General features: G+C 39.5%; 2 protein-coding genes and 2 non-coding genes across 15 annotated transcripts in view; 1 reads left to right on the top strand and 3 right to left on the bottom strand.

Annotated features, from left to right (window-relative positions):
- The window catches only part of IPCEF1 (interaction protein for cytohesin exchange factors 1), a 180,835-nt gene that overhangs the window by 8,828 nt on the left and 146,396 nt on the right, over positions 1-25,611 (bottom strand). For all 12 annotated transcript variants that reach the window (XM_047101507.1, XM_047101505.1, XM_047101504.1 and 9 more), the window contains 2 exons: positions 19,790-20,162; positions 2,324-2,517 (listed from right to left, as the gene is read on the bottom strand). In XM_047101507.1, the coding sequence (XP_046957463.1) occupies positions 2,324-2,517; positions 19,790-20,162 (567 nt within the window). The remainder of the gene's footprint in view (positions 1-2,323; positions 2,518-19,789; positions 20,163-25,611) is intronic.
- The window catches only part of OPRM1 (opioid receptor mu 1), a 169,873-nt gene that overhangs the window by 105,766 nt on the left and 38,496 nt on the right, over positions 1-25,611 (top strand). The window lies entirely within an intron of this gene.
- Positions 13,965-14,067, bottom strand: LOC124500721 (U6 spliceosomal RNA). The gene has a single exon (XR_006959651.1). It is a non-coding gene; the product is annotated as a U6 spliceosomal RNA (small nuclear RNA).
- Positions 24,631-24,737, bottom strand: LOC124529465 (U6 spliceosomal RNA). Its single transcript, XR_006966361.1, has one exon. It is a non-coding gene; the product is annotated as a U6 spliceosomal RNA (small nuclear RNA).

Raw genomic sequence — 25,611 nt, 5'->3', positions numbered from 1 at the left:
GTTCCTGTCTTACTCACTCTGGGGAAAGCCAACTTCCATTTGGGAAGCTACCGTATGTCCACAGAGCAAGGAAATGTGTGAGCAGCTGGGACCTCAGTCCAACAACATGCAAGGGACTGGATCCTGCCAACAACCACATGATAGATAGAGCCTAGGATCACACCTTCCCCAATGGAGGAACGAACAAAGTCCCGGCTGATGCCGGGACTGCAGTCTGTGAGAGACCTGGAAGAGAAACACCTAGCTCCACGCCAAGATTCCTGACCCACAGGAACTGTGAAAAGACAAATGTTCATTGTCTGTAGTTGGTAAATTTGGGGTTGTTACCTCACAATAGAGAACTAATACACAGGGAGAAAAGAAAAAGCTGAATTCATAAATTCCACGGCCACAGTGCATGGAGAGCAAGAGGTCACAGAGAATCATATTATGGGCCAATAAAAGCTTTGAATTCTTTGTACAAACCTGGCCTCCCTGTGGCCAGGTCAGGGCATGGTCCTGTGACCATCTAGAGTCCTGAGTTGCTATTCTGTTCTTAGCTATTCTGCTAAGACCATAGTCTTTCTCCTTCTAGAAATGGCCTGAATCGGGGCGCCTGGGTGGCGCAGTCGGTTAAGCGTCCGACTTCAGCCAGGTCACGATCTCGCGGTCCGTGAGTTCGAGCCCCGCGTCAGGCTCTGGGCTGATGGCTCAGAGCCTGGAGCCTGTTTCCGATTCTGTGTCTCCCTCTCTCTCTGCCCCTCCCCCGTTCATGCTCTGTCTCTCTCTGTCCCCAAAATAAATAAACGTTGAAAAAAAAAAATTAGAAATGGCCTGAACTGTCCATCCTCTCCTTAACATGTTCCTTGTTTCTCCCAACATGGACTGCAATATATCATCCATTGACATACATTTCCTCCTCCATGAATGTCCTTCCTTGTAACCCTAATATTCTTCATCTCTTACTCACGGACCAGTTGTCAGCATCTTCATGACTTTGTCCCTAATGGCTTCAGATAGGCAGCCATGTCCCTCCTCTGGGGCTACCAAAGCACCCAAGCTTGTATCAGCTACACCGCTCAGCAGACCGCATTCTATTTTCCTCTCTGTTCCACCATCCAGTGTGGTGCACTCAGCGGTCCCAGTGCCCAAGAATAGAGCCTGGTACACAGTAAGATTCAGGAAATATTGGTCTAATGAAAAATGTATTCACTCACATCAGTTATCACAAATAAGATCGTAAAATACTACACTGAATGACCAAACATGTTTATCAATTTCAGACATACCATGGAATAGAACATTTTTGGCTCTGAAAGGAGTGCTGCTAATGTCTATCATTAAACGTTAGAGAATTTCTCTACACTTTGTTTTTCTTTGTATAATTAAAATACTCCTCCTCCTTTTCTTTTTCAGCCTCATTTTTGCAGCCTCTTAGGATGCTTAGCTATTCTACTAACAGGGACATCTGACGAAGAGTCCCTCAGCCGTTTCTTTGTAGCCTTGGCTTTTGATTGCTGTTTCTTCCTGGAAAGAGACTCAAATTCTTGATGCAAAAGGACATATACAACCCAGAATGAAACTGCAGAATCTATCAAGGCTTTTCAGCATCTATAAATCTTCTGCTAATTTGGGACTATTTTACAAAGTCTCCTGGCCTCCTCCTGTTCATGCTATAATCTACATGTGAAAGCAGGATGCTTTTGTTGTGAAGAACCATTTTAGTTGAAGAGGACCTGGAAATAGCCTCAGTACGTTTTGCGCCCTGTGCCTCATTCCCATTGTGAAAACACTTGCTTGTCTATTACCATCGAGTGTACCTTTTCCATTGCCTGTCTCTCACGTGTTTCTTCACTCCAGAGCCTACGTCTGAGAATCATGAAGTCTTGGCTCTATCTGAAATCTAGATATTTTCTTCTGGAAGTAGGAGAGAAGAAGAATGGCACTCTTTAATGAATCCAATGAAATTCCAAAATCTTATGAATCTCACTGTTTATTCTCACAAGTTGACTATCCCAAGCCTTCATCAACATTTACTGTGCTAAGTAAAGGGTACAAAGAAAATTACACATGGTCCTTATCTTCTAGGAGCTTGACATTTGAACTTTTATACCAAAGTGAATGTAAAAATCAAGGCCTATTGTAGAAAAGTGCATTTGGTGCTACTGTGCAAACGTTCTAGTACTTTAAGGAGGCCAAAGGTCATCCCAACCTACAGAGATTATAGTTACTTTTACTGCCCTCCCCTCCACCCAAACACACACACCGGTGGGCATGAATCTCTGCAGAAGCAGCCATTCCTTGCCCCACACCCAGAGTTTATCCACAATCTGAAATTTTTTACCTTCAATGTGCTGTTCAAGGTTCGGATTTTGTGAAGTTTCTCATTTATGGATGGATTCTTACATCGCTTCACAAAGGACTTTCTCAGCTCCTTTTTGGTTGAAGGCCGTCGGTCCCCGAGAGGAGAGAGACTAGCTTGCTCCAACGATTTGTAGAGTCTCTCCATTTCGTCATCTTCAGACACCTTTGTTTCCTCTATTAAAATAAAAATTTTTTAAAAAGCAATAACAATAAACCCAGCTGAAATCAAATTGAGAACATGAGACATTGTGGTCTGAACACCAGGCCCTGCTGACACTTGATCTCGCACTTCTAACTTCCAGAACTATGAGACAATAAATTTTTGTTGTCTAAGTCATTCAGTTTATGGTACTTTGTAATGACAGCGCCATGTTCCCTTCGAAGGCAGTAGGGAAGGCTCTGTTCCAGGCCTCTCTCCTAGATTCTGTCAGTTCCTCGGCTTGTGGCAGAATTCCAGTCTTCATGGGGTGTTTTCCCTCTGTGTATGTCTCTGTGTCCAAATTTCCTCCTTTTAGAAGGATGTCGGTCACATTGGATTCGGGGCTCTCCCTCCTGACCTCATCTTAACTAATTAAATCTGCAACAACCTCATTTCTAAGAAGGGCACATTCTAAGATACTTTCGAACTAGAATTTCAACATAGAAATTTTGGAACTCGTGATAGTCCACCATCTAGCTCCCTCCAAATTCATGTCCTTCTCACATGCAAAACGCAGTCACCCAAGCCCAACATCTCCAAGAGTCTTAACCCATTCCAACATCAATTCTAAGTCCAAAATCTAATCCAAATAGCATCTAAATGTGGTATTGGTGAGACTCAGAGAATGATTCATCCTGTGGCAAAATTCCTCTCTCCATCTGTGAATCTGTGAAACAAGTTATCTGCTTCTAAAATACACTGACGGGACAAGCAAACTCTAGCAAACTAATATATAATCTAAAGCTTGAGAACCATCGCTCCTGATAAGTTTTTAATGTCCTTCCTAAAACTGCCCTTTGAGAGAAGGAATCCCCATGTGATATGTGGCTTTGAGCAGATAATGATCATTTCTCATGCTGCCACATACCTCCACCCCCCTTCTTAACCACAACTTGCTAACCTCAGCCCAAATGCTTCCAGTGACGTGACTCTGCATGGGATCTAGTGGGGGACCACATGAACTAGGCTAAGTCAATGACAGTTCCACATACTGGCCAGAGTCATTGATTCAGGGATAAGCAGATGTCTCAGGTCAGAACAACTGGGGCCAGGAAGACTCAGTTCTGAGACTTGGGTGGGATATCAGGGAATCAATCTCTCTTGTTTTCCTAAACATGTGATAATATGAGCTGGAGGCTTCCACAGATCACCCCAAGAATCGTGAGAATTGAGCCAATCTATAGGATACAGCTGAAATACGGATCTTGGTCACTCTACTGGAGCCCTTGCAGTTCTGAAGCCAATACATTGCCTTCGTTAAGCAACTGTCAGTGTAGTTATCAATCACACACAACTGAAAGGACCCCAAATGATATAGGTTACCCAAAGAAAATCTTCATCTCTGGATATTGCTTTAATACCCACTAAGAACTTTGGTCCTTTATTCCTTCATTCCCTGAAAATAATTTTGGGAAAGACACACAGCAAGATTTCTTTGTCCACAATGTACTTTTTAGTCTCTAGGTGTTTCACATCTTACTCTGAGAATAAGCTTGATAGAGGGCCATATCAAAGGTATGGCATTAGGAAGAACCGAAACAAAAGAGGCCTCTCCAAAGGGTAGAGAAAAGCATACAATATTAATATAGGAGCTTCAAAATCAAGCAAAATTGATTTACTTTACAGTTTATTTTTGTAAGATTAGACATCTTTAAGCAATAACTTTTCCTCATCTACTACCAGAAAGCCACCACAAGGTGTTGCCAATGTTTTTTCATAAAATGGAGGGTAAAGATGTTGAACTAACTTTGCAACTGACATCAAGTAACGGTCAGTAAACCTCTTTGCTCTCTACCAAAGCAGACTCCAAAAAGGGGGGAAATATTCAAAACTGCATTTGAACACAATTAGAACTTCTGGCTTCAGACTGTGTGCAGACATCAAAAGTGAGTTTTTCTCAATAAGCACATGAAAAGATGCTCAGCATCATTAGTCATTACAGAGAATCCAAATCACAACCACAATGAGATACTAACCTCGCACCTGCCAGGATGACTAAAATCAAAAAGACAAAGTAAGTGTAGAAAAGGATGCGGAGAAGCTGAAACCCTTATACATTACTGGTAAGGATATAAAACAAAGTCATCACTTTAGGAAAAGGTTTGGCACTTCCTCAAAAGCTAAACAAAGAGTTACCATATGACCCGACAATTCCACTCCCAGGTATATACTCAAGAGAATAAAAACGGCATGCTAACACAAACTTGTACCAACTGTTCATAGCAGTACAATTCATCATAGACAAAAGGTGGGAACAGCTTAAATGTTCATCAACTGATGAATGGATAAACCAAATGTGGTATACGCACACAATGGAATATTATTCCGTAACTGAAAGCAACGAAGTACTGATACATATTACAATATAGGTGAACCTTGAAAACATTCTGCTAACTAAAAGAAGTCAGTCACAAAAGACCACACACTGTGTCCCATTTACATGAAATGTCAGAACAGGCAAATCCATAGAAACAGAAAGTAGATTTAGTGGCTGCATGGGGCTGGGGAAGCGACAGGCAGAAATGGGGAACGATAGCCAATGTGTATAGGTGTGTGTGTGTGTGTGTGTGTGTGTGTGTGTGGTATTGAAAATATTGTCAAATTCAATTGTGGAGATGGTTGTCCAGCTCTATAAATATACGAAAAAACCACTGAACCATTTTTATACATGAATTATATGGTATGTGGAATATATATCAATAAAACTCTGAGAAAGTAGGTTTTTAGGAGATTGTCCTGATAACTGACGATACTTGCACAGCAGGAATACTAAGCATGGTAACAGTCCTGTAGTTAAGCTGTAGATACTAGAAAGTCTCAAGAAAACTAAATTAACAGATATCAGACTCTCAGAGGGGACATTAGGATTGAGGACCCTGGGGCATTTCAGACATACAAGGATACGACAGTTTTTATATGTCCTTTTTTCTACAGCAAGGCAAGTGAGACTCCACTTTGAATGAAGCCTAAACACACAGCTTTCAATGCCACAGGATTTAAGTACTATCTATTTAACAAACTTCGGGAAGTAAACCAAATAAGTATATAACAAAGAAAATAAAATGGTTTCTTTAAATTTCTCTGTGTTCATGAAGCACCTCAGTTGTACTATTAAGGATGGTGATTGAAAATAAAATTACTTGTGACTAGTACATTACTTCGTAATTAAGTCAGGGTAAAATGATTATGTTAAGACCACATATCTAATTCAAAAGATAGGAAACAGGTAAAGCTAAAAATAACTTTAGAAACTTAGAATAAGGTGGTATAAAGTACATTCCCTAAATGAAAAATAAACAGGGCTGCCTTTGGATAGTTTTATCATGATTTAATATATTTATATAGATATATTTCATCTTTATGTTAAAATGTCAGGAATTATCTTTCTTCCCCACACACATTCCTTTCCCTGACTGAAATTTGGGGGCATTAATCGTGAGCATATGGGTGTGTATGTGTGTGCATTATGGATGTGGTGTCTGTGCGTGGGTAGCATGTATGTGGTATGTGATGTGTGCAGTGTGTTGTGTAAGTGTGTAGAATGGGGGGTGTGGTATGGGTGTGATGTGTGGGGTCTGTGTGTGGTCTGTAGGTATGTAGGGGGGGTGTGCATGTGTGTGCGATGCGTGTGCAACTTGATCCTCCAGAAATAAACCCACAGGTAAAGCGGACCTGTTGGGATTACCGAAAGTTAATACAGAATTCCCCTAAAATATGACCAAATAATGTTCAAAAGACACTCTCTATTTGAATTCACTTAGAAACTGAGGTAATAGGAAGCTGCAAGTGTGCTCAGATAAGGCTAAAACTGTTGGGGCAAGGGGGAACCTGACAGGTGAATGTTCCTGCTGTGCTCTCACCTCCCAGCCATCCAGCACCCCCTTCTCAGAGGAAACCTGAAACCGAAAGATTAGATGTGCATCTGACCTCTAAGAACCAGATTCCAGAATTGCCCACAAGCATAAGGACAATACAATAACAAATGGTGACATTAAGAGTCAAGAAAATATCTCTATTGGCTCTTTTGGGTCATAATCTGAGAGATGTACAGCATATCGCTAAATACTCAGGGGACAAACCTATGATCCATCCCCTCCCGTGACCCAGCTGGGAGCTCTGTCTTGTTTTTCCTGCCACTAATGGCTGGTGCTTGGGTCTTCACGGGGCCATAAGATGAACAGCCAATAATAATGGAAGCAGATGATAAACAGGGTTCACAGGACAACTAAAGACACAACAGGTATAAGCACAACAAAATACAACTTACACCTGACCCCAGAGCACAGGTGAGTAGTGCTGGTGTGTTCATCCTGTGCCTCGAAGGGGCTACTGCATAAAGTAATGCTTAAAATCTCCCTTTCAGGGGCACCCGGGTGGCTCAGTCGGTTGAGCGCCCAACTTCACCTCAGGGCATGATCTCGCGGTTCGTGGGTTCAAACCCCGCATCAGGGTCTCTGCTGTCAGCACAGAGCACGCTTCAGATCCTCTGTCCCCCTCTCTCCCTGACCTTCCCCTGCACGCTCTCTCTCAAAAATGAATAAACTTTAAAATAAATTCTCCCTTCCATGTTTTCATGTAAATAATTTTCTAAATTATAATTCCATATTAAGAGATATTAGATTATTTGTCTTATTTTAACCAGACTGTAGAAGGAGCAAGGAAAAAGACTGCCGCCAAAGACCGCTGGTCTATCTCACATTGGAAGCAGAAGTCACCTTTATCATCTCCACATCCCTTATCTTTTGCAGCAAAATAAGTGAATTTTTTCTGACAGTCCAGTGTTCACGCAATTGCCAGCCTTCCCCTCAAGAGCTCAGTCCTTCTTACGTTAAATAACAGGACTTCAACTCCCTTCACCACATACGGCACTTGACAGTCTATCTCATCCAGCTCACAAGGCTTTGCCAAGGAAGATGATAACTATTTTTATTTTATGGAGGGGGGAAAAAATGGAGAGTCTTGAAAAACAGTAAGTGATCTTTCCAAAATGTAAATCAGCGATGGAATTAAGAACAGAAGTTCAATTCCACACTGTGCAGGCCCGTGAGTTTCTAGACCAGTCTTCTCAAACTTTAATAGGCAAACAATCACCCAGGGCTTCTGTTAAAATGCAGAATCCGACTCAGCCAGTCTAGCGTGGCTTTGATTATAACAATTATAAACAAGCTCTCAGGTGATGCTCAAACTGCTGGCCCATGGACTGTGCTCTGTGCAGCAAGGCGAGACTGTCACAAATTTGTCATGCAACCCCAGCTTCAACTCACTGGAAGAGAAAGGGACTGGAGTTACAGTTGAAAAGTAGGGACTCATCCAGAAAGCAGCTCACCTACTTTTTCTCCGGGACCCTTTACACCTGTTAGACTAGCTCAAAATGTCTCAGGGGATCCAACTAGCAAACCCTCTCAACAGAGGTCCAAGTAATGCAGAGATTTAAACTCTAGAAAGAAATAGGATCTTTTTTTTAAATAAGATCTTTCTTGGTGACATCAGCAGATGAGACAAAACAACATCTTAACTAATGGTTAGAAGTTTGCTCCTTTCCAAGATTATGCCAGATGAATGCGCTGCTCTCTCCCCATCCTCCCACTTTTCCCGGCCTATTGTCTGCCTCTGACAGGACAGGCAGGCTCCTGGAGGCCCAGAATTTGGCTGTCGAGAACACCGTATGCAGATTATCCCTTTAAATGCAGTATTTTCAACTTTGCCTCCCCCACTATCTTATTTTTGGTGTTTCCTTGTGCTTTCTAGAGTGTGGTTTTTATTTTTCTATTTGGAACATACGTGCTCCAGGAAATTCATATGCCATATTTCATATCAGAATTTGAAAGCAAGCCTGTTTGAGACTGAAAAAGTCTATATGATGTCTCAAGGAAGACAATGTTAGCTCCCCACCACGAAATGCCTGGAAAGGTTTACGTAGAAAACGGTATTCCCTGCTTCATGCGCTATGTTCCACTATGTTCCAAGTGTTTGAGCTAGGCCATGGAAGACACTTGTTACAAAGAGAGCAACTACATGCTTCTTTTGACATTATGTGTAGCTATTAAGACTGCAAACGTTATTTAAGAGAACACCTATCGATGCGAACAGATTCAAAAACTTTCATAGGCTTCTTCTAATTAGTGATTCTGACAACTCTACATCATAGCAAAAGACTTAAAATAACACTGACAGACATATTTGAATTATGTAACTAAGATACATCTGGATAACTCATTTTAACAGTAAGGACACTGCTAACCAAGAACATTACCACGGTATAATTTTGAGAGACAGACTGCCTATTTCCACAGCTGCTGCTGCTGGTGGAGACAGCCATCATGTATTGAGTTTTTAGTACGTGAAAGGCACTATATTACCTACTATACCAACATTATCTCATTAACTTTGTAAGGACCCTATGAAAAAAAAAAATTAGCCCTGATATGAAGGACTGTCAAGATATAAAAACTCTGACCAAAGCCACAAAGAGACAGACATAGGTTATGACCCCAAATCCATAGCCTGAAACACTATGCTAGGCTAAATATATTTCATGAACTTCCTTTTGAATAAAGCCCAATGAAGAAAGATTTCAAATCAGGCAATATACAGTCAATGAGATGACAGCCATCTGGACCAGGCAGACCAAGGCTCAGATCCCTGGTCCCACTATTCTGTCTTCCAAGGGAAAAATCCCCACCCAGAGCCTCTGTCTCTGAGGTAGTAGCCAGGACTTAAACAGCTAACACTGTTCTCACAGGGTCACAGGGCACCAGACCAGGAAATTCCTAAGCTGCTCAGCAATGTAGGAGACAGGCTGTATAGTCAGATTCTCTGCTCAGGCATTTGAACTGAGCACCTGGGGATAATCCAGTTCCAATCAGGAGCCCGAAGCTGAATCATGGTTATGGTAGTCTAGTTCTGTGTACAATAAAGAGAAAAGCATAGACATGGAGAAAAGAACACTGGAAGAAGGCGAGTTAGGAAAGAGGTGGTTAAAACAAAACAAAACAAAAACGATCGCAGGTGAGATAAATTTTTAAATAGAGAAATCAGACTGGGAAAGAGCATCCAAGTAGAAAACCAGTATTTTTACTTGTCCCCTTCAAAGCCTCTCACCTTTTCTTCTCTTGGGTATGTGATGTTTCTTTTTTTTTTTTAATTTTTTTTTTCAACGTTTATTTATTTTTGGGACAGAGAGAGACAGAGCATGAACGGGGGAGGGGCAGAGAGAGGGAGACACAGAGTCGGAAACAGGCTCCAGGCTCTGAGCCATCAGCCCAGAGCCCGACGCGGGGCTCGAACTCACGGACCGCGAGATCGTGACCTGGCTGAAGTCGGACGCTTAACCGACTGCGCCACCCAGGCGCCCCGGGTATGTGATGTTTCTATTAAGTTAGGTGACTCAGTACTCTTTTACCCTATTATTCCTCTTATTGAAAAGACAAACCTAGTCTACTGGGTGATCTTTAATGTTGTTCTTTTTTATTATTATAGCATCTTGTGGCAGTGATTTTTAGAAATAATCTTAAGATTGAGTCCATGTAGCTCTACATTCTTGAAACAAATATTCCATTTATTTCTGAAATGTATTCTTCCAATCATAAGAGCACTCAGGATTAGGTGAAATACTTAAAGCAGAAATCAAATTTTTATATCTGCTCACATCCTAAGAAAACAAAACATATTGGCATGCACACAAAAAAGGCATTTCCTTGGGTTTTTTTTTTCTTTTTTAAATACATTTGCAAGGTAGAGGTTGCATGGGAAATAAAAGGGGAAAATAGCTGGAAATTGCCTAAAATCAAGGATATAAATCCAGTGTACCATAGGTAAATATGCCAACCTTGGCTCCAAAAATTGCAGAGTCCATCAACCATGTGGATCCATGATGGAGACAAGTGGGCACAAAATACAAAAATGGGAGGGTAGTGGGGCAAGATAAAAGAAGTTACCCTATTCTAATTTCACTAAGCAAAACTGAAGGTTGGAGCAGATAAATGCTCTTACCTTTTTTAAGATGGAGCTCTCAAAAAAAAAAAAAAAAGATGGAGCTCTCTTTTCTTTATCTCGATGATTACAGTCTAGCGTGATCTATAATTACTTGTATAACATCCTTCTTTTGGCCTTAGAGGAAATCCACAGTGTACATATTTAGAGTTATGTATTTAAATATGGAGTTAAATCCCTCCCAGCAAACATTTTCCCAGGAAATGATACCAATTCTAAAGAATTGCAATTACACTTAGTTATACAAGAGACTGAATGTGCCGGAAAACTTATAACTCAACCTTCATTCCACTTTTTCGCTTCCACTTCTGATCCATTCATTTACCCAATTCATCAAACACTCTTTGAATGTTCACTCTGTGCTAAGGCAGTGCATTTTAGAGACTAGGGATAGACTAGGCAAGAATCTTTTATGAATTTTATATTCTTATATTTTATGTGCACAATATACCCCATATGTATAATTTTTTCTGACCCCCCCCCGCCCCCCGCCCCCCACCACTCCATTGCTACCAACTTAGACCAGACCACCATCATTTCACTGTTTACATATTTCAACAACTACATACTGGGTGTACTGCAGCTTCCTAATATCCATTTTCCATATAATGAAGTAATCTTTTTAAAACATAAGCCACACCCATAACGCTCCCTAGGTTCAGTTCCTCCAAAATCATCCCACTGCACTTAGAACAAAATCCAAACACCTTACAGGACCCACTAGTCGTCACATAAGCCAGCTGCTGTTGACTTCTCCAATCCCTTCCTATGCTTCCCCTGCTCACTCTGTTCCAGTCACACTGGATTTCTTTCTGTTTCTTGAACCACAAAATTTATTCTATTGCTAGAGCCCTTGAATTTTATTTTCTCTCTGTCTGGGGCACTTTGCCAGATAGGTTCCTTTGTCCCATTTGGCTTTCAGATCACCTCTTCAGGGAGGTCCTCCCCGACCAGTCATCTAAATCAAAGTCCTTCCTCCAACCCTATATACTCCTACTTTATTTCCTGAATAGAACTTATTCACCACCTGAAATTATCTTCTTATATTTACCTAATTATCTCCCTACCCTGCCATGATAGACATATTCACGAGATTGTAAATTCTACCCAAGAGGACTACTGTCTTTATTATAATTCACTAAAGTACTTCCAAAGGCCAATTGTGCCAGGAGGACAGTAGGTTCTCAACAAATATTTGTTAAGCATTATTTGGCCAAAATTTTCATTCTTGATCTCATTATTATCCCCTTCACCTATCCTTCAATCAAATAAACACAATGAGCTGATTTTGGAATTGGATTCTTAAAAACTCAGTAAGTAAATTATACCTACTAAATTCCAAGTATCTAAATAGGCCAAAAGTAAAAATATTTTTCACCTAGTTAAGCAAAAAAAAAGAGAGGACACAAGTCACCAACATCAGAAATGAAAAAGGAGGACATCACTATAGATCCCACTGGACACCAAACAGATAATGAAGAAACACTATGAACAACTCTATGTCCACAAATTCGATAACCTAGGTGAAATGGACTAGTCTCCTGAAAGACACAATCTATCATAACTAACATGAGAATAAATATATAATATGAATAGACCTGTCTCTATTTTTAAAATTGAAATAATAATTAATAACCTTCTGAAACAGCACAGGCCCAGATGGATTCATTGGTGAATCTACCAAACATTTAAGGAACAAATTATACCAATTCTCTACAATTTCTTTCAGAAGATAGAAGCAAGCAGATGGAATACTTCCTGACTCATTCTGTGAGGCCAGATTTACTCTCATACCAAAACCAAACACATTATAAAAAAGAAGACTACAGACCAACATGCCTCATGAACATAAGATATAAAAGTCCTCAACAAAATATGAGCGAATTGAACCCAACAATGTATAAAAAGAATTATATAACACAATCAAATGGGATTTATCCCAGGTATGTGGGGCTAATTCAATATCCAAAAATTAATGTAATCCATCACATCAACAGATAAAAGAGGGGAAAAAATCACATGATCCTATCAACATATATTTAAAAAAAGCACTTCAAAAATCTATGACCCATTTATGATTTAAAAAAATTCTCAGTAAAAAGGAAGTGAAATTTCTCAACTTGATATAGAAGATCTACAAAAAAACGTACAGCTAACTTCATAAATGGTGAGTAACTTGAAGTTTTCCCACTAAGATCAGTAAAAAGGCCAGGATTTCCCTTCTCACCACTCCTTTTCAACATTGTACTGAAAGTCCTAGCTAATGCAACACAAGGAAAGGAAATAAAAGATGTAAAGATTGGGATGGAAGAAATAAAACTTTGTTTGCAAATTATATTACATGACATTCTGAAAAGGCAAAACTGAAGACAGTAAAAAAGATCGGTGACTGCCAATGAGGTAAGGAGAGTGAGGGGTGGATAGGTGGGGTACAGAAGATTCTTGTAGCAGTGAAAATACTGTATATGATACCACAGTGATGGATACATGTCATTATACATTTGTCCAAACCCATAGAATGCACAACCAAGAGGGAACCCTAACATAAACCAAGAACTTTGGCTGATAATGATGTGTCAATGTGGGCTCGTCAGATGTAACAATATCCTACTTTGGTGGAGGGAATGTTGATAATGGAGGAGACTATGCATGTGTAGGGATGGGGCCAGATGGGAAATCGCAGTACGTTCTGCTCAATTTTGGTCTGAACCTAAAATTGCTTTAAAAAAAAGATATAAGTCTACTAAAAAAATATTTTTCAATCTTATACTTACTATAGTTTGTGTAGTTTGAGGAAGATAGAACCTTATTTGCTTTGGCTTTAATTAGGAAAGCGTAACATTGTATGGAGAAAAATTAGAAATTAACAACAGAAGGATAGTGCAGGAATAGATCTCAAAGGCTTAAGATGATATCCTGATGAAAAGGTCTGCCTGGAAAACTGACCTTCGATTTGCCCAAGCTGCAAATTCAGACACGTGCTGGTATCATCACAGTTTCTTGCTATTGCTAAGTAGAGAGAAATGTATTCAAGGGTCTCCAGAATAGTAAAAATGGGCTAGGAATATAATTATAAAGACAAAAAATGAATCTGAGACCATGAGGTAAGAAGCATTTCAAAGAACTACCAAGGATTCTTCCCAGAGCAAATAGTGTAAACGGCAGATATATGTTCTCAAGAAGACATGTAGATCAGGGGAAGTCATGTTCAGCACTGTGCAAACATATCCCCAAGAGAGATTACCACAGCCATTGTCATTAAGAAACCTACCATCTTTTTCTATAAAGACCATGGTTCCTCAAATTATGTCACTGACCTTTTGTCACTGATCTTTTGTGAATCCCATCCAGACAGCCAAAAACATATTCACTTTGAAATTTTCAAAAATATTTTGTGTGTGCGTAAGTTTTTATTTTAATTCTGGTCAACAAAAATATGGAACGTTTCATGAATTTATGCGCCATCCCTGTGCAGGGATCATACTAATCTTCTCTGTATTGTTCCAAGTTTAGTATATGTGCTGCTGAAGCACTCACTCTGAATTTTAAAAGCACTCTTCTAAAAATATGTTTGGTTGCAGAAGAAATTAAGTTAAATTACTCTTAAAATGGACTGTTTGCAAATAGCCAACAGTGAAAGTACTACATTACACAAACCGCATGGTCTAGTCAAAGAGGTACTCAGGACCTGCATATATTTACTAGGAAAAAAGATGTGAAAGTGAACCAACTAGGCAGTTAACTTAAGGAGCTAGCAAAGGTCAAACAAAATAATTCTACATAAAATTAAAAGAAAACTCGTAAAGATAAAGCAGAATTTAATTAACTGGTAATAAAAATAATATGCAATCAATAATGCCAAAGACTTTTTTAAAGTAATAGAGCAAATAAACTTCAGGAAAATTCCGATCACACAAATAACAAAAAGAAACAAAGCATAACTATTAGAGAGGACCAGCTAAAGTGGTCATCACATAAAGATAGGATAATTTATCTAGAAACAAAACAACTTCCAACTGTAAGGTAGGGAGACTAGTATAAGACAAACATGTAATTAAAAACCTTCTATTTCCACAACAGCAATAATAATTATTTTAAAAATGGAATAAAAGGACTCCATTCACAAATGCAAGAAAAATTATTAAAGGTCTAAGAACAAACTCAGTAAGATATGTGCTAGACTTATAAGAAAAACACTGTACTTAAAATCATAAAATGACCTGAATGGAGAAATATACCATGTTCATAGATGAAATGCCTCGATGATTTAAAGATAGCAAATTAATCTAAAAAGGTCGAGAAAATTTTAATCAAAATCCGAATGTGATTTTTTAAATTAAACTTGAAAATCAAATCCAAAAATTTACCTGGAAGATTATGCAAAGGAGAGTAATGTTCTACTGAATAATAAAGCATGCTATAAAGGGAGAATCTAACTCCTCTACCATCAAAGCAGAAGATAAAACATCAGTAAAAGACTAGAGAGCTGCAGAAATAAGCCTAGAGAGAGAGAGACATAGATTCATGATTTATCCTATCATAAATATTTATCCCTATTTTGGGATCACTTCCCAAATTATAGTTCAAAAAATGGGATCCCTGGGAAATCCAGGGACCGAATTAAGTAATGGAGATACAAAGAGCAAGCGCTCTTCACCTTGACAGGCGTACTATAGAAACCCTTTAGTTTCTCCTTTGCTTCCCATTTCCACTGCCACCCCAGCTACTCTAAAAGTTTCTCCACTCTTCCAATTTCCTGTGTCCCCTTATATGTGTTCACCCCACATTCTAAAGTAGACATAATTTTTCTAAAGTATTGTTTTCATTATATGAGTACGCTGACCAGAAACAATCATCCACGATCTACTGAAATAAACTAACGACCAGCCCAGCATTCAACATCATCCAAATTTCTTTTCCATCCCTCTTTCTTACGGCCCCCCTCTCTGTGTGCAGACCCTCCCACTTGGATCACAGATTACTTAGATGTGACCTTCTCTGTTTTGAACGCCTGCTCTCCTTTAAATCCCTCGAGTACCTTCTATCTCTCTGTGGCATTTACTTTGCTTTCTTTTGTTAAATAAGTCTTATTCCTCCCACTCTCCCCATCAGATGTTAAAATTTTTAGGCCAGAAGTTTTATCTTCTTCATCTGTGTCTTCCTGGTAGGACACGGTCATGAGTACGTGTTAGGTAGTCAAAAAAATAAGGCTAAATTGAATGGACTTCAGTATCCAACGTTTTTTTAATTATCCTCTTGCTTCCTAAAGAGACATGCCACATCATTTCTACAGCAACATCTGAAGTAGCTAACTAAAATAATGTAGCATCCATCCTGTCTGCACTCAGATTGTGTAAAAATTTTGGTAATGTTTACTAACTCTTAAAATCTGGTTCATTTATGTCCCATTCTTGAGATGTCATGCATGCTCTAGTATGCCTGTCTCTTCACTAAAAATTCTTTTAAGTCAACATGATGCCCAGATTGATTCTGACTGGCCTTTTACTTGACCATTTATTTACATAAATTGAGCATTAGTCTTATTAGTGGTTATTCAGCTTTTCAGCATCCAGGGTGTGGTCACTCCACACCCTTTATGTAAGCATACACAAAATCGTCTCCACATTGTCAGCATAAAGTAAATAGAGACATACATGTGAGTCATTATCACAGAGGCATAAGTACCAGGCCAAGTAACCTCGCACAAAAGAAGGAAACGATACAGTGTAAAACCGAGCTGAGAGGACTATTCCACTGACCCCATCACCTCTTTTCCCTCTGTGCTTTGTGGAAAGACTCTGTGAGGAATCTGGATAGCTCTGGAACTCTGGAACTCCCAATGCAGAAAGGCAGTAGGATGCAATTAACACCCTGCATTTTTTTATTAGCTCACACCACAGGGAAGCGATGTCTAAAAAGCCACTTAAATTCAGTACAAAATTCTAGCAACCACAATTGTAATTGCCTAACTGCAAAATATTTCTCTCATTGTCAAAATAAAAAGAAGGCTGTAATGCACGCTGTCTGCTTGTTTCAGGACGCAGTAACCTGTAAGAATCTTTTCTAGGATACAAGCCTCATTCTCCAGCAAATGCATCTTGAGACTGCGACTTAATCTAAAATCCTAACTCCTGTTTTGGACTGTGTTGACATTCCAATCCCTGTCATAAAAACACCCTGAACAATATTTCAGGCACAGGAACTTCAGGGCTTTTCCTTTTTTAATTGGCAGCTAAAAAGAATAATTTTTAGAAGCCACAGAAGTGAAAAGCTACCTTATTCTCCAACACACACGTTAAAAAAAAAAAGCATCATATGCAGACTGATTACTCAACAGCAAATCATCACAAACGCAAAAAAAGACCTGGTCTCTGTTTCCATAGCAATGACTTTATGTGGTTTAACTCTTCTGGGAATTTAACCAAATCCCCAGCAGCAGGGGAAGATCATCAGCAAAAATTTTGTAACATATGGCAACTGCCAACACATCGGTGAGGGAAAAATACTTTTATTTTCTCCTCCTTTCTACTGAGAGGAATACCTTCATGTCAAGAGATTTTGTCAGTCAATCTGCACTTAACTCAAAATTTAAAAATACCAGGTTTCTTCTTCCTTAGACTAAAAGAGATATTGGTCCCCAGCCAGCTCTGCAGCCCCTGCACTCCCAGAATGACATGGACAAGAGCTGCGTGCATCTTCTCATGACTCACAGGTTATTTGTCCTAAAGAAAAACTTAATCTGCAGGGTCATCTCTTAGCAAAGAACGCAAATGGAATTTTATTCTCTATTTTGCTTTTAAAGCCATCCTCATTTGGGGGTGGTGTGTGTGTGTGTGCGTGTGCGCGTGTGCGTGTGTGCGTGTGCATGTGTGTGTGTGTGTGTGTGTGAAAGAGACAGAGACAGAGAGAGCACGCGTGCACGTGTGCATACATGACAGGTTTTAGTTCTACGCATGGCCCCATGAGTAAAGTAAGAGTTTTCACCTAGGAGATAATAGATGTGCTACTTTGCATGATTTTCTTTAGTTCAAGCAGCCTTGTATCTGGAAGCCTCTTCCAAGTATCAAGTTAGAGGCCATCCAGTTCAAGATACTTAAATCCTCTCTTCAGCATATCTTTGTAAGAAGAAAAATTGTGATCAATAGGTGATATGCAATTAAAACCCAATGAAAATGGTTGTCTCAGAATGAGGAAAAACCTCCAATGACAAGGAATCTACTACTTTCCAAGAAACCCATTCAATCTTGAACTGTTTTCAACATAAAAAAGAAGCTTATTTTTTTTATTTTTTTTTAGAGAGGGGGGCACACGTGCATACAAGCTGGGTTGGGGCTGGGGAGGAAGAGGAGCAGAGAGAGAGAGAGAGAGAGAGAGAGAGAGAATCTTAAGCAGGCTCCACACTCTGCACAGAGCCCCACGCGGACTTGATCCCATGACTCTGGATCATGATCTGAGCTAAAATCAAGACTCTCAACCAACTGAGTCACCCAGGTGCCCCAATTAAAAAGAAGTTTCTTACGCTGCATTTCAAACTACCTCCTTTTTACTTGCGCCACTAGCCGCACAATCTGCATCGGTTTTTACTTCCAAGGAGACAGAGATTACGCCCAACATTTCTTCTACACAACAGCACCTCTAAAACCAGAGGCCAGCTTGTTTTCCATTCTTCAGAGTTCACTTGTGACTCCCCCTATACTCCTCATTGTTGTTTCCATTCTCCTCGTCTCACTTCCTTCGCCTATAGACATAAGTTATTTCACCAATTACTTCATTCACTCCACTTTTTCAAATGTAAAGTAGATTACAGGCCTAAAATTAGGGGTATTAAGCAAAAAATGCCATGAGTAGTCAGGCAGGTAACTCAACTGCGTGAAGTATCTTTGGATAAGGCCACAGGGAGTGGTGACAACCATGGTGACTTGGCGAGTGGAGTCCCCAGCCTGAGAGTTCCAATTTGTATATTTCAAAATACTGTGTACACATACACACATACACACAGAACTGGGCCTGCAGTTGTGATACTTGGCTCAAATTACCCTGATACCAAACATTAAATTAATAGGGTATTATCTGGAGATTTGAGGACTGAAAGAAACTTTCCCTGATCAGGCTAGGGAAGAGGGGAGAGCAGCCATCTGTGTTTTCGGGCCACTCTAGAAATGTTATCATGAGAATTTCACTGGTCTACTTTTTCTCACTAGTACACTGAAAAAAATACAAACCAAACTCAACATTCTCTCATTGCTCAGTATCTTTTGATCAGGTAAGCTTGTTTTATACCTGAATAAACAAATAAGGTACAGACTATCCAAAAAGATGCATCATGATTGAAAACAAAACAAAACAAAAAAAGCTTGTCTGAACAAAAGATAAAGACCAATTATCACAGAGTATTAAGGAAGTTCACATTATAGGGACGCCTGAGTGGCTCAGTCAGTTAAGCATCTGACTTCGGCTCAGGTCATGATCTCACGGTTTGTGAGTTCAAGGCCCACATCGGGCTCTGTGCTGAGCGTTCAGAGCCCAGAACCTACTTCAGATTCTGTGTCTCCCTCCTTCTCTGCCCCTCCCCTGCTTGCATTCTGTATCTCTCTCTCTCAAAAATAAAATAACCATTAAAAATTTTTTTAAAAAAAGAAAGTTCGCATTATTAATCTCTACCCTCCATTAACTCTTTCCTTTGCTAAGACTTAAATTATTTTATTTCAAAAGCATAAACTGTGCTCACCTTTGTGTTTGAAAGTTCTAGTGCTGCCTTCCAAAGTGCATGAAAGTTGTCTGTCTTCCTTTCAACCACACGGGCACCTTCAGAAGCCAACCAGCAAGGACCCAGACCTTGACTGTGGTCATGGTCCAGGGAAGGTGATGGCTCTCCATTTGTTTGGAGCCACAAAGACAATGTTATTAAGTATCAATTTACAAAATCCTGATCTAATCACCACAGGCTCCAGAGCATAGGACATGGGACCAAAAAGGAGTCAAGGGTTTCCTCAGATTGGTGGGAAATCGCATGTCTCATACCTGTAAGCATTTGGCCAGTAACACTTACAGTGGGTGATTAATGGCCTTGAAGCTGGAATCTTCCACATACACTCCTTTTCAGAAGTAACCCCTGCGCTTAGCCCCACCTGACTGTTTAATTATTGAATTATCATTCATGCCTTTAAATGTTCTTTTTACAAATTAACCTCCGAGTTCCACATCTATACACAAATATTCGCTCTCTAGAGAAGAGTAAACAACGTCTTGGTTTACCTCTGTCCGCCATCTTTGATCCAGTGGGCTTGTCTGGGACAGTAAGATGGTCCAGGTTGCTACTCAATGAAGAAGTGTCATCGCTAGACAAAGAGTTCAAAAATTCACTTTCTGATGTGGCACAGCTGTTTTCCAGGGCTTTGCGACTGTTTGCCTCTGAGGGTGCAGGTGAGTGAACATTCACGGCAAGTGTTATAGACTGTCCCTCATCGTCAGCAGCAGCAGAACTATTAACTATGTCGATCCAGGACTGTCTTTCTCTAGATAAGGAGGAGGCCAAACTGCTGTGTGTCTTTTCTGTATTTTCCAAGGAAGAGGAAGAACGTGACGTGTCACTCAGTTTGGGTGAAGATGAAGATGCCTGCTTTGTAGCCTATTTCACAAATAAAACCAAAAGTGAATAAAATAAATCATGATTCAACCAGCATTCTCTACTCTCCATTCTCAGTGAAGGTACCTCAGTGTGTCAAAAACAAATTATTAGTAACAAATCATTTGAAAAACCATTCACACGTTTTGGGTTTTGTTTTTTGGTTTTTTTCATTTGTCTTACCAACTATGATTCAGAATAAAAGCTTTTTTGTTCTTGTATTTAAAACCCCCCTTTCTGATACAGGAGTGCTGATGCATAGGTGCACTTGTACCCCAATGTTTATAGCAGCACTTTCAACAATAGCCAAACTACGGAAAGAGCCTAAATGTCCATCAACTGATGAATGGATAAAGGAATTGTGGTTTATATACACAATGGAATACTACGTGGCAATGAGAAAGAATGAAATATGGCCCTTTGTAGCAACGTGGATGGAACTGGAGAGTGTGATGCTAAATGAAATAAGCCATACAGAGAAAGACAGATACCATATGGTTTCACTCTTATGTGGATCCTGAGAAACTTAACAGAAGACCATGGGGGAGGGGAAGGGGGAAAAAAAAAAAGAGGTTAGAGTGGAAGAGAGCCAAAGGATAAGAGACTCTTAAAAACTGAGAACAAACTGAGGGTTGATGGGGGGTGGGAGGGAGGGGAAAGTGGGTGATGGGTATTGAGGAGGGCACCTATTGGAATGAGCACTGGGTGTTGTATGGAAACCAATCTGACAATAAATTTCATATTAATAAAAAAAATAAAAATAACCTCCCCTTTTTTATTCAAACAGCTGAAGACATCACATTTAACTTTATATCTCGGTGATACAGAAATAGCTGCGTTGACCTTGCACGGGACATTCATTCTCAGACTTCATGTGAGGATTATTAGTACAATCCCTTTTTGTTCTGTTTGAGTTAAGTTTGTTATAAGGGAAAAATTACAATTTTTAAGCATCCTCATTATTTAATTTGAAGACTCTTTAACAGATCACAGCAAAGTTCATCATGAAACTGTTACAAAGACTTGATAAAATACACTGACAGATAATTCATCTGTTTGTATTCTGTATTTCCATTAGTTGCCAAAAGGAGTGGGGTTCAGATTAATTTTTTAATTTTTTTTTAATCTTGATTTATTTTTGAGAGACAGACAGCGTGTGAGCAGGGAGGAGCAGCGAGAGAGGGAGATACAGAATCTGAAGCAGGCTCCAGGCTCTGAGCTGTCAGCACAGAGCCTGACATGGGGCTTGAACTCACGAACTGTGAGATCACGACCTGAGCTGAAGTCGGATGCTTAACCAACTGAGCCACCCAGGCGCCCCAAGATTAAATTTCAATTCCATTCTACTACTTATGGATCTATAGCCCATGTTTAACTAACATGCTGGGGGTTCAGTTGTATGCTGTAATGTCTTCTTAAAGAAGATATTAAAAAAACTAAACTAGTCTAAAAAAAGAATCGAAAGAAAAATGTATGATATTTATATCCATGTGACAAGAACCAAGAACTATGATGCCATTTCCCAAAACCGATTTGTAGAACTTTGAATTCTCTGTTTTAGGATCTGAAAGATCTCCATAACACAATTTACCCTATCTTCAATGCTCCCTAAAAATGTAAAAAGCCTCTTTGGGGAATTCTTTGAAATATTGAAGGATATTTTGAGCAAAGAGTAGATTGTAATCTATCACTGTATTCTCACTGATTGAGCAACAAGTCTTGACAAAGGTAATTAAGAAAAAGAATTCACAGAAAGAAAAGTTTCAGCAAAAGCAGACGCCAGACAGGAAGCAAAATACTGAGTGAAGACCATGGATGTAGACAAAGTACATATATTTAAGCCCTCCAATATCATGGAGAATCACATTCTTTAGTACATGCCCAGCAACCACTCATAACTACATAGATGAAATCATGTTAACTCACTAGCTCTTTAATAATTTAAAACCTTTAATAAACTTTCACCAAAAAAGACAAGAATCCATTTGCAAGCTCTTCATTCATTAAAAAGAAACCAAAAACTGTACCTAGACTATGAGAAGTGGGTTGATGATACAGGATCTTCTGAAAGCAGTTCCTAACACACAATGCAAGAGTGAATAAATTCTTTGGCAAAATGCTCATCTGTCCACGGAGAAAACATCAACGCAGCATCGCCAATCACTGCGTTGGAAAGGACTCCATTTATCCTGAGATTTTATCCTTGATTCATTTTGATGGTAAAATATATGCCTTCCTTTTTGGAAAATGGTTATGGTAGATATTAGTTTTGTCTTTTTTAAGTTTTTTTTAATGTCCTACATAGCTAAATAAAGATCTGGCAACCATATGTTGTTCCTTCCTTTTTAATTTTATTGGTCAATAGAATCCAAAAATCTAGACAACAGAGACAACAGTGCTCTATGGGTCACCCTGTATCTCCAATGGCAGATGAGACAGAAAAGGCATCTTATAGTTCAGTTTTATTATGTCATCCTGTGGGACACTATGTCAATCTCAAGCATTCAAAAGTCCAAAGAAGTGGTAGGAAAAAAAATTGCTAGTGAGAAGAAGCCAGAGAACAAACTAGGATTTTCTCCCCCAAATCTCAGAATCGTTGCAACTAACTCAGAATGGTTGATTTTGTTCCCAACCAGTATGTCCCCAAGAATATATTGGGGACATTTTGCAGATTCTAAACTCTGTGTTCTGATGGGAACAGCCAGTATTTACCCAACGTGTGCCCAATTTGCTGTATACTAGACATACGTTGTCAAACAATCGATAGATCCACTTTTTAGTAGCATGACATTAAAATAGCCAGTTGAGATACTAACTCACCACGTACATCTTATTAACAATGTATTTGCACAGACATAAAACTTTCCATTCAAGAATGTGTCAGTGAGTTGGGGAATCGGTTGCCTTAAATCACGGAGACGATTTAACAACTAAGAGATCAAAGATTTGCAATTCACTAAATAAAACCTTAGTTACCTAGAGGAGAGAGTGCACACCACCACCCCCCAAGCTGTCGAATAAATGCCAAGACTGGTTTACTCATTAGAATGAGCTACAAAATACATATTAACAAAAATACCATTCAGGCCCAGTCCTGACACGTTCCCCTATTGTGAGCTATTTTAGTAAAACTTGGCTTTGGTGGAGTCAGCCTCCTTTTCTGAAAAGAGAGCATGTGCAAGCTTTTCCTGTTGCCCTTGCGGATACTACTGTAATTTGATTATAGCAAATGGGCTGTTTAAGCAAAAGCCTGCACACATCACTGCTGTGGCACTTTCCACAAACTTTTTTGGACCTCAAGGAAAGGTCCTTGAAGACCAAGGAAAGACATGTTCATTGAGCATCAGAAACTTTGGGGAAGTATATTCCTTTTTGAGGTACTACTCCCAACACATACAACTCAAATGCTTTCAATCCACTGTCTTTGTTCTTGCTCCATGTAACAACTACAAAATTGATTTTTAAAGGGAAAAAAGAGTGAGCAAGGGGAAAAAAGGAAGAACAAGAGAGAAGGGAAAAGAAAACGAGAAAAAAAAACGATGTGTATCAGGTCAGAACGAGTTTTTGTCAGAAGAGAGATGAACAAAATATGAATCAACGTGAACCTGGAATGCTGTGACAGAGGAAGGAACATGAAAATGTACTTTATAAATAGATACTGTGGTGCTACATCATGCTTCAGTATTTCTACCATTCTGTAGGAACCAAAAGCCACAAGTCAAACAGAACATTTAGCTCAGTGCCTTCTATGAACCATCCATGTCCTATACTCATAAAACTTCTCACAGCAAATCAAATGAAGGTAGAAAGAAACGACAGTCTCTCCTCTTCACCCCACCCCTGTGTGATGAACACGAGCCCATCCTTCAGTATCAGTTCAAGGACTGGCTCCACATCCTTCGGTGGCCTCAGGGCAAGATGGCTACCTCTGCCTGGTGCTCCCGGGCTTGCTTCTGTCACACCAGGCGGAATGTCAGTTTATTTGTCAACTCATACCGTAATCGCCGATTGACTTGTTCATCTTTTTTTTTGGTGAGTTACTTGAGAATAGGCTGTTTTGTAGTTATTTTTGCATCTCTGTGTTTTACATCTATACCTGACCCACAGTTGCTAACAAATTAATACCATTACAAAGTGGTCTAGAAGAAAAACAGCCCAGAACAGTTCAGTCTCTTTCTGAGGAGCACCCTGAAATTCTCTGCAGAATTGTTACAAAGGATTTACCTTAATCCCAGGATCTATGGTGACTGTTACTGACTGCACTGCAAACACCCCCACAAGATGTTCTCATAATCTTAAACAAAATTATTGTGTTATCTATTAGAAGTTAATAATTGCATGGTGGTTCACCCATTTCAGAACATTTGGGTTTTAAATATTTTACTTTTTAATGAGAAAATTAAAGACATTTTAAAAATCTAAGTTTTAATGAAGAGACTATATATAACTAAATTAAAAAGTCAATACTGCTTTTTCTCATATTCTTTTCACAAATTTGCACATCATCCTTGCACAGGGGCCATGCTAATCTTCTCTGTACCATTCCTATCTTATGATATGTGCTGCCGAAGCCAGCACACTTTTTCCCATTTTCTGTAGATTATTTTTATTTAAATTCCAGTTAGTTAACATACATTGTAATATTAGCTTCAGGTGTAGAATTCAGTGATTCAATACTTACATAGTTTTATTTATCAAAGAAGCTTAGTTCAAATGCTCATCAGCTCTACAATATTTTTCTTTGAATTGTTTAAAAACACAAATTTGACATAGGGAAAAATAGTCTGAGACAGCCACCAAAAGCCTGTAATTAGGAAGACGTGAGTCAGCCTATAAATTTTAAGCAACATTAGTCAAAGTATATTTAAAAAAAAAAGAAAGAAAATACGGGAATTACTTAGGACTAAACATAATAAAATCAAGTGAGAAAAAAAAGAATGTATACAGGGTTTCTTTTCTTTTATTGGCCACATGAATAAAGACAGATCAGTCAATTGCTGCTAAACCCTAGGAAGTATTGTTTGTATTTCTACCGTATCCTAGCAGGAAGCATTTCTCTGAAAGCTCAAAGACTTTGCAGAGCACACCCCCCCCCATCCTCCAGCCTCCCGCATGACCTTGGGCCATGAGGTGACAGAGGACCTGCTCCTCACTCCAGTCCCTGCCATCCAAGTGACCTTGCAGAGGACACTTTATCGCTACGTCCTATTCCTTTGACTTCCTCCTCCCACCATTACCCACCCCCCTCTCTATCCCAGGCCATCTTCCAAACAATTAGAGTGTTTCTCAAACATAAAACAGATCACAATATTCCCCTGCTGAGAATCCTCTAAGAACTGCCCATCACAAGTAGAAAAATAGCCACAGTCTTCATTATGGCTGAGAAGGCCTATGTGGACTCCCTATCTACTCCCCCACCCAGCTACATCTCCTTCCACCTCCCCGTCCAGTC

This window comes from Lynx rufus, unplaced genomic scaffold (assembly GCF_022079265.1).
Source record: "Lynx rufus isolate CCGP_SWC_20201006 ecotype Redwood Valley unplaced genomic scaffold, mLynRuf1.p SCAF_6, whole genome shotgun sequence".
NCBI lineage: Eukaryota > Metazoa > Chordata > Mammalia > Carnivora > Felidae > Lynx > Lynx rufus.
The sequence above is the reverse complement of the archived record's forward strand: the minus strand, read 5'-3'. Positions and strand labels throughout refer to the sequence as shown.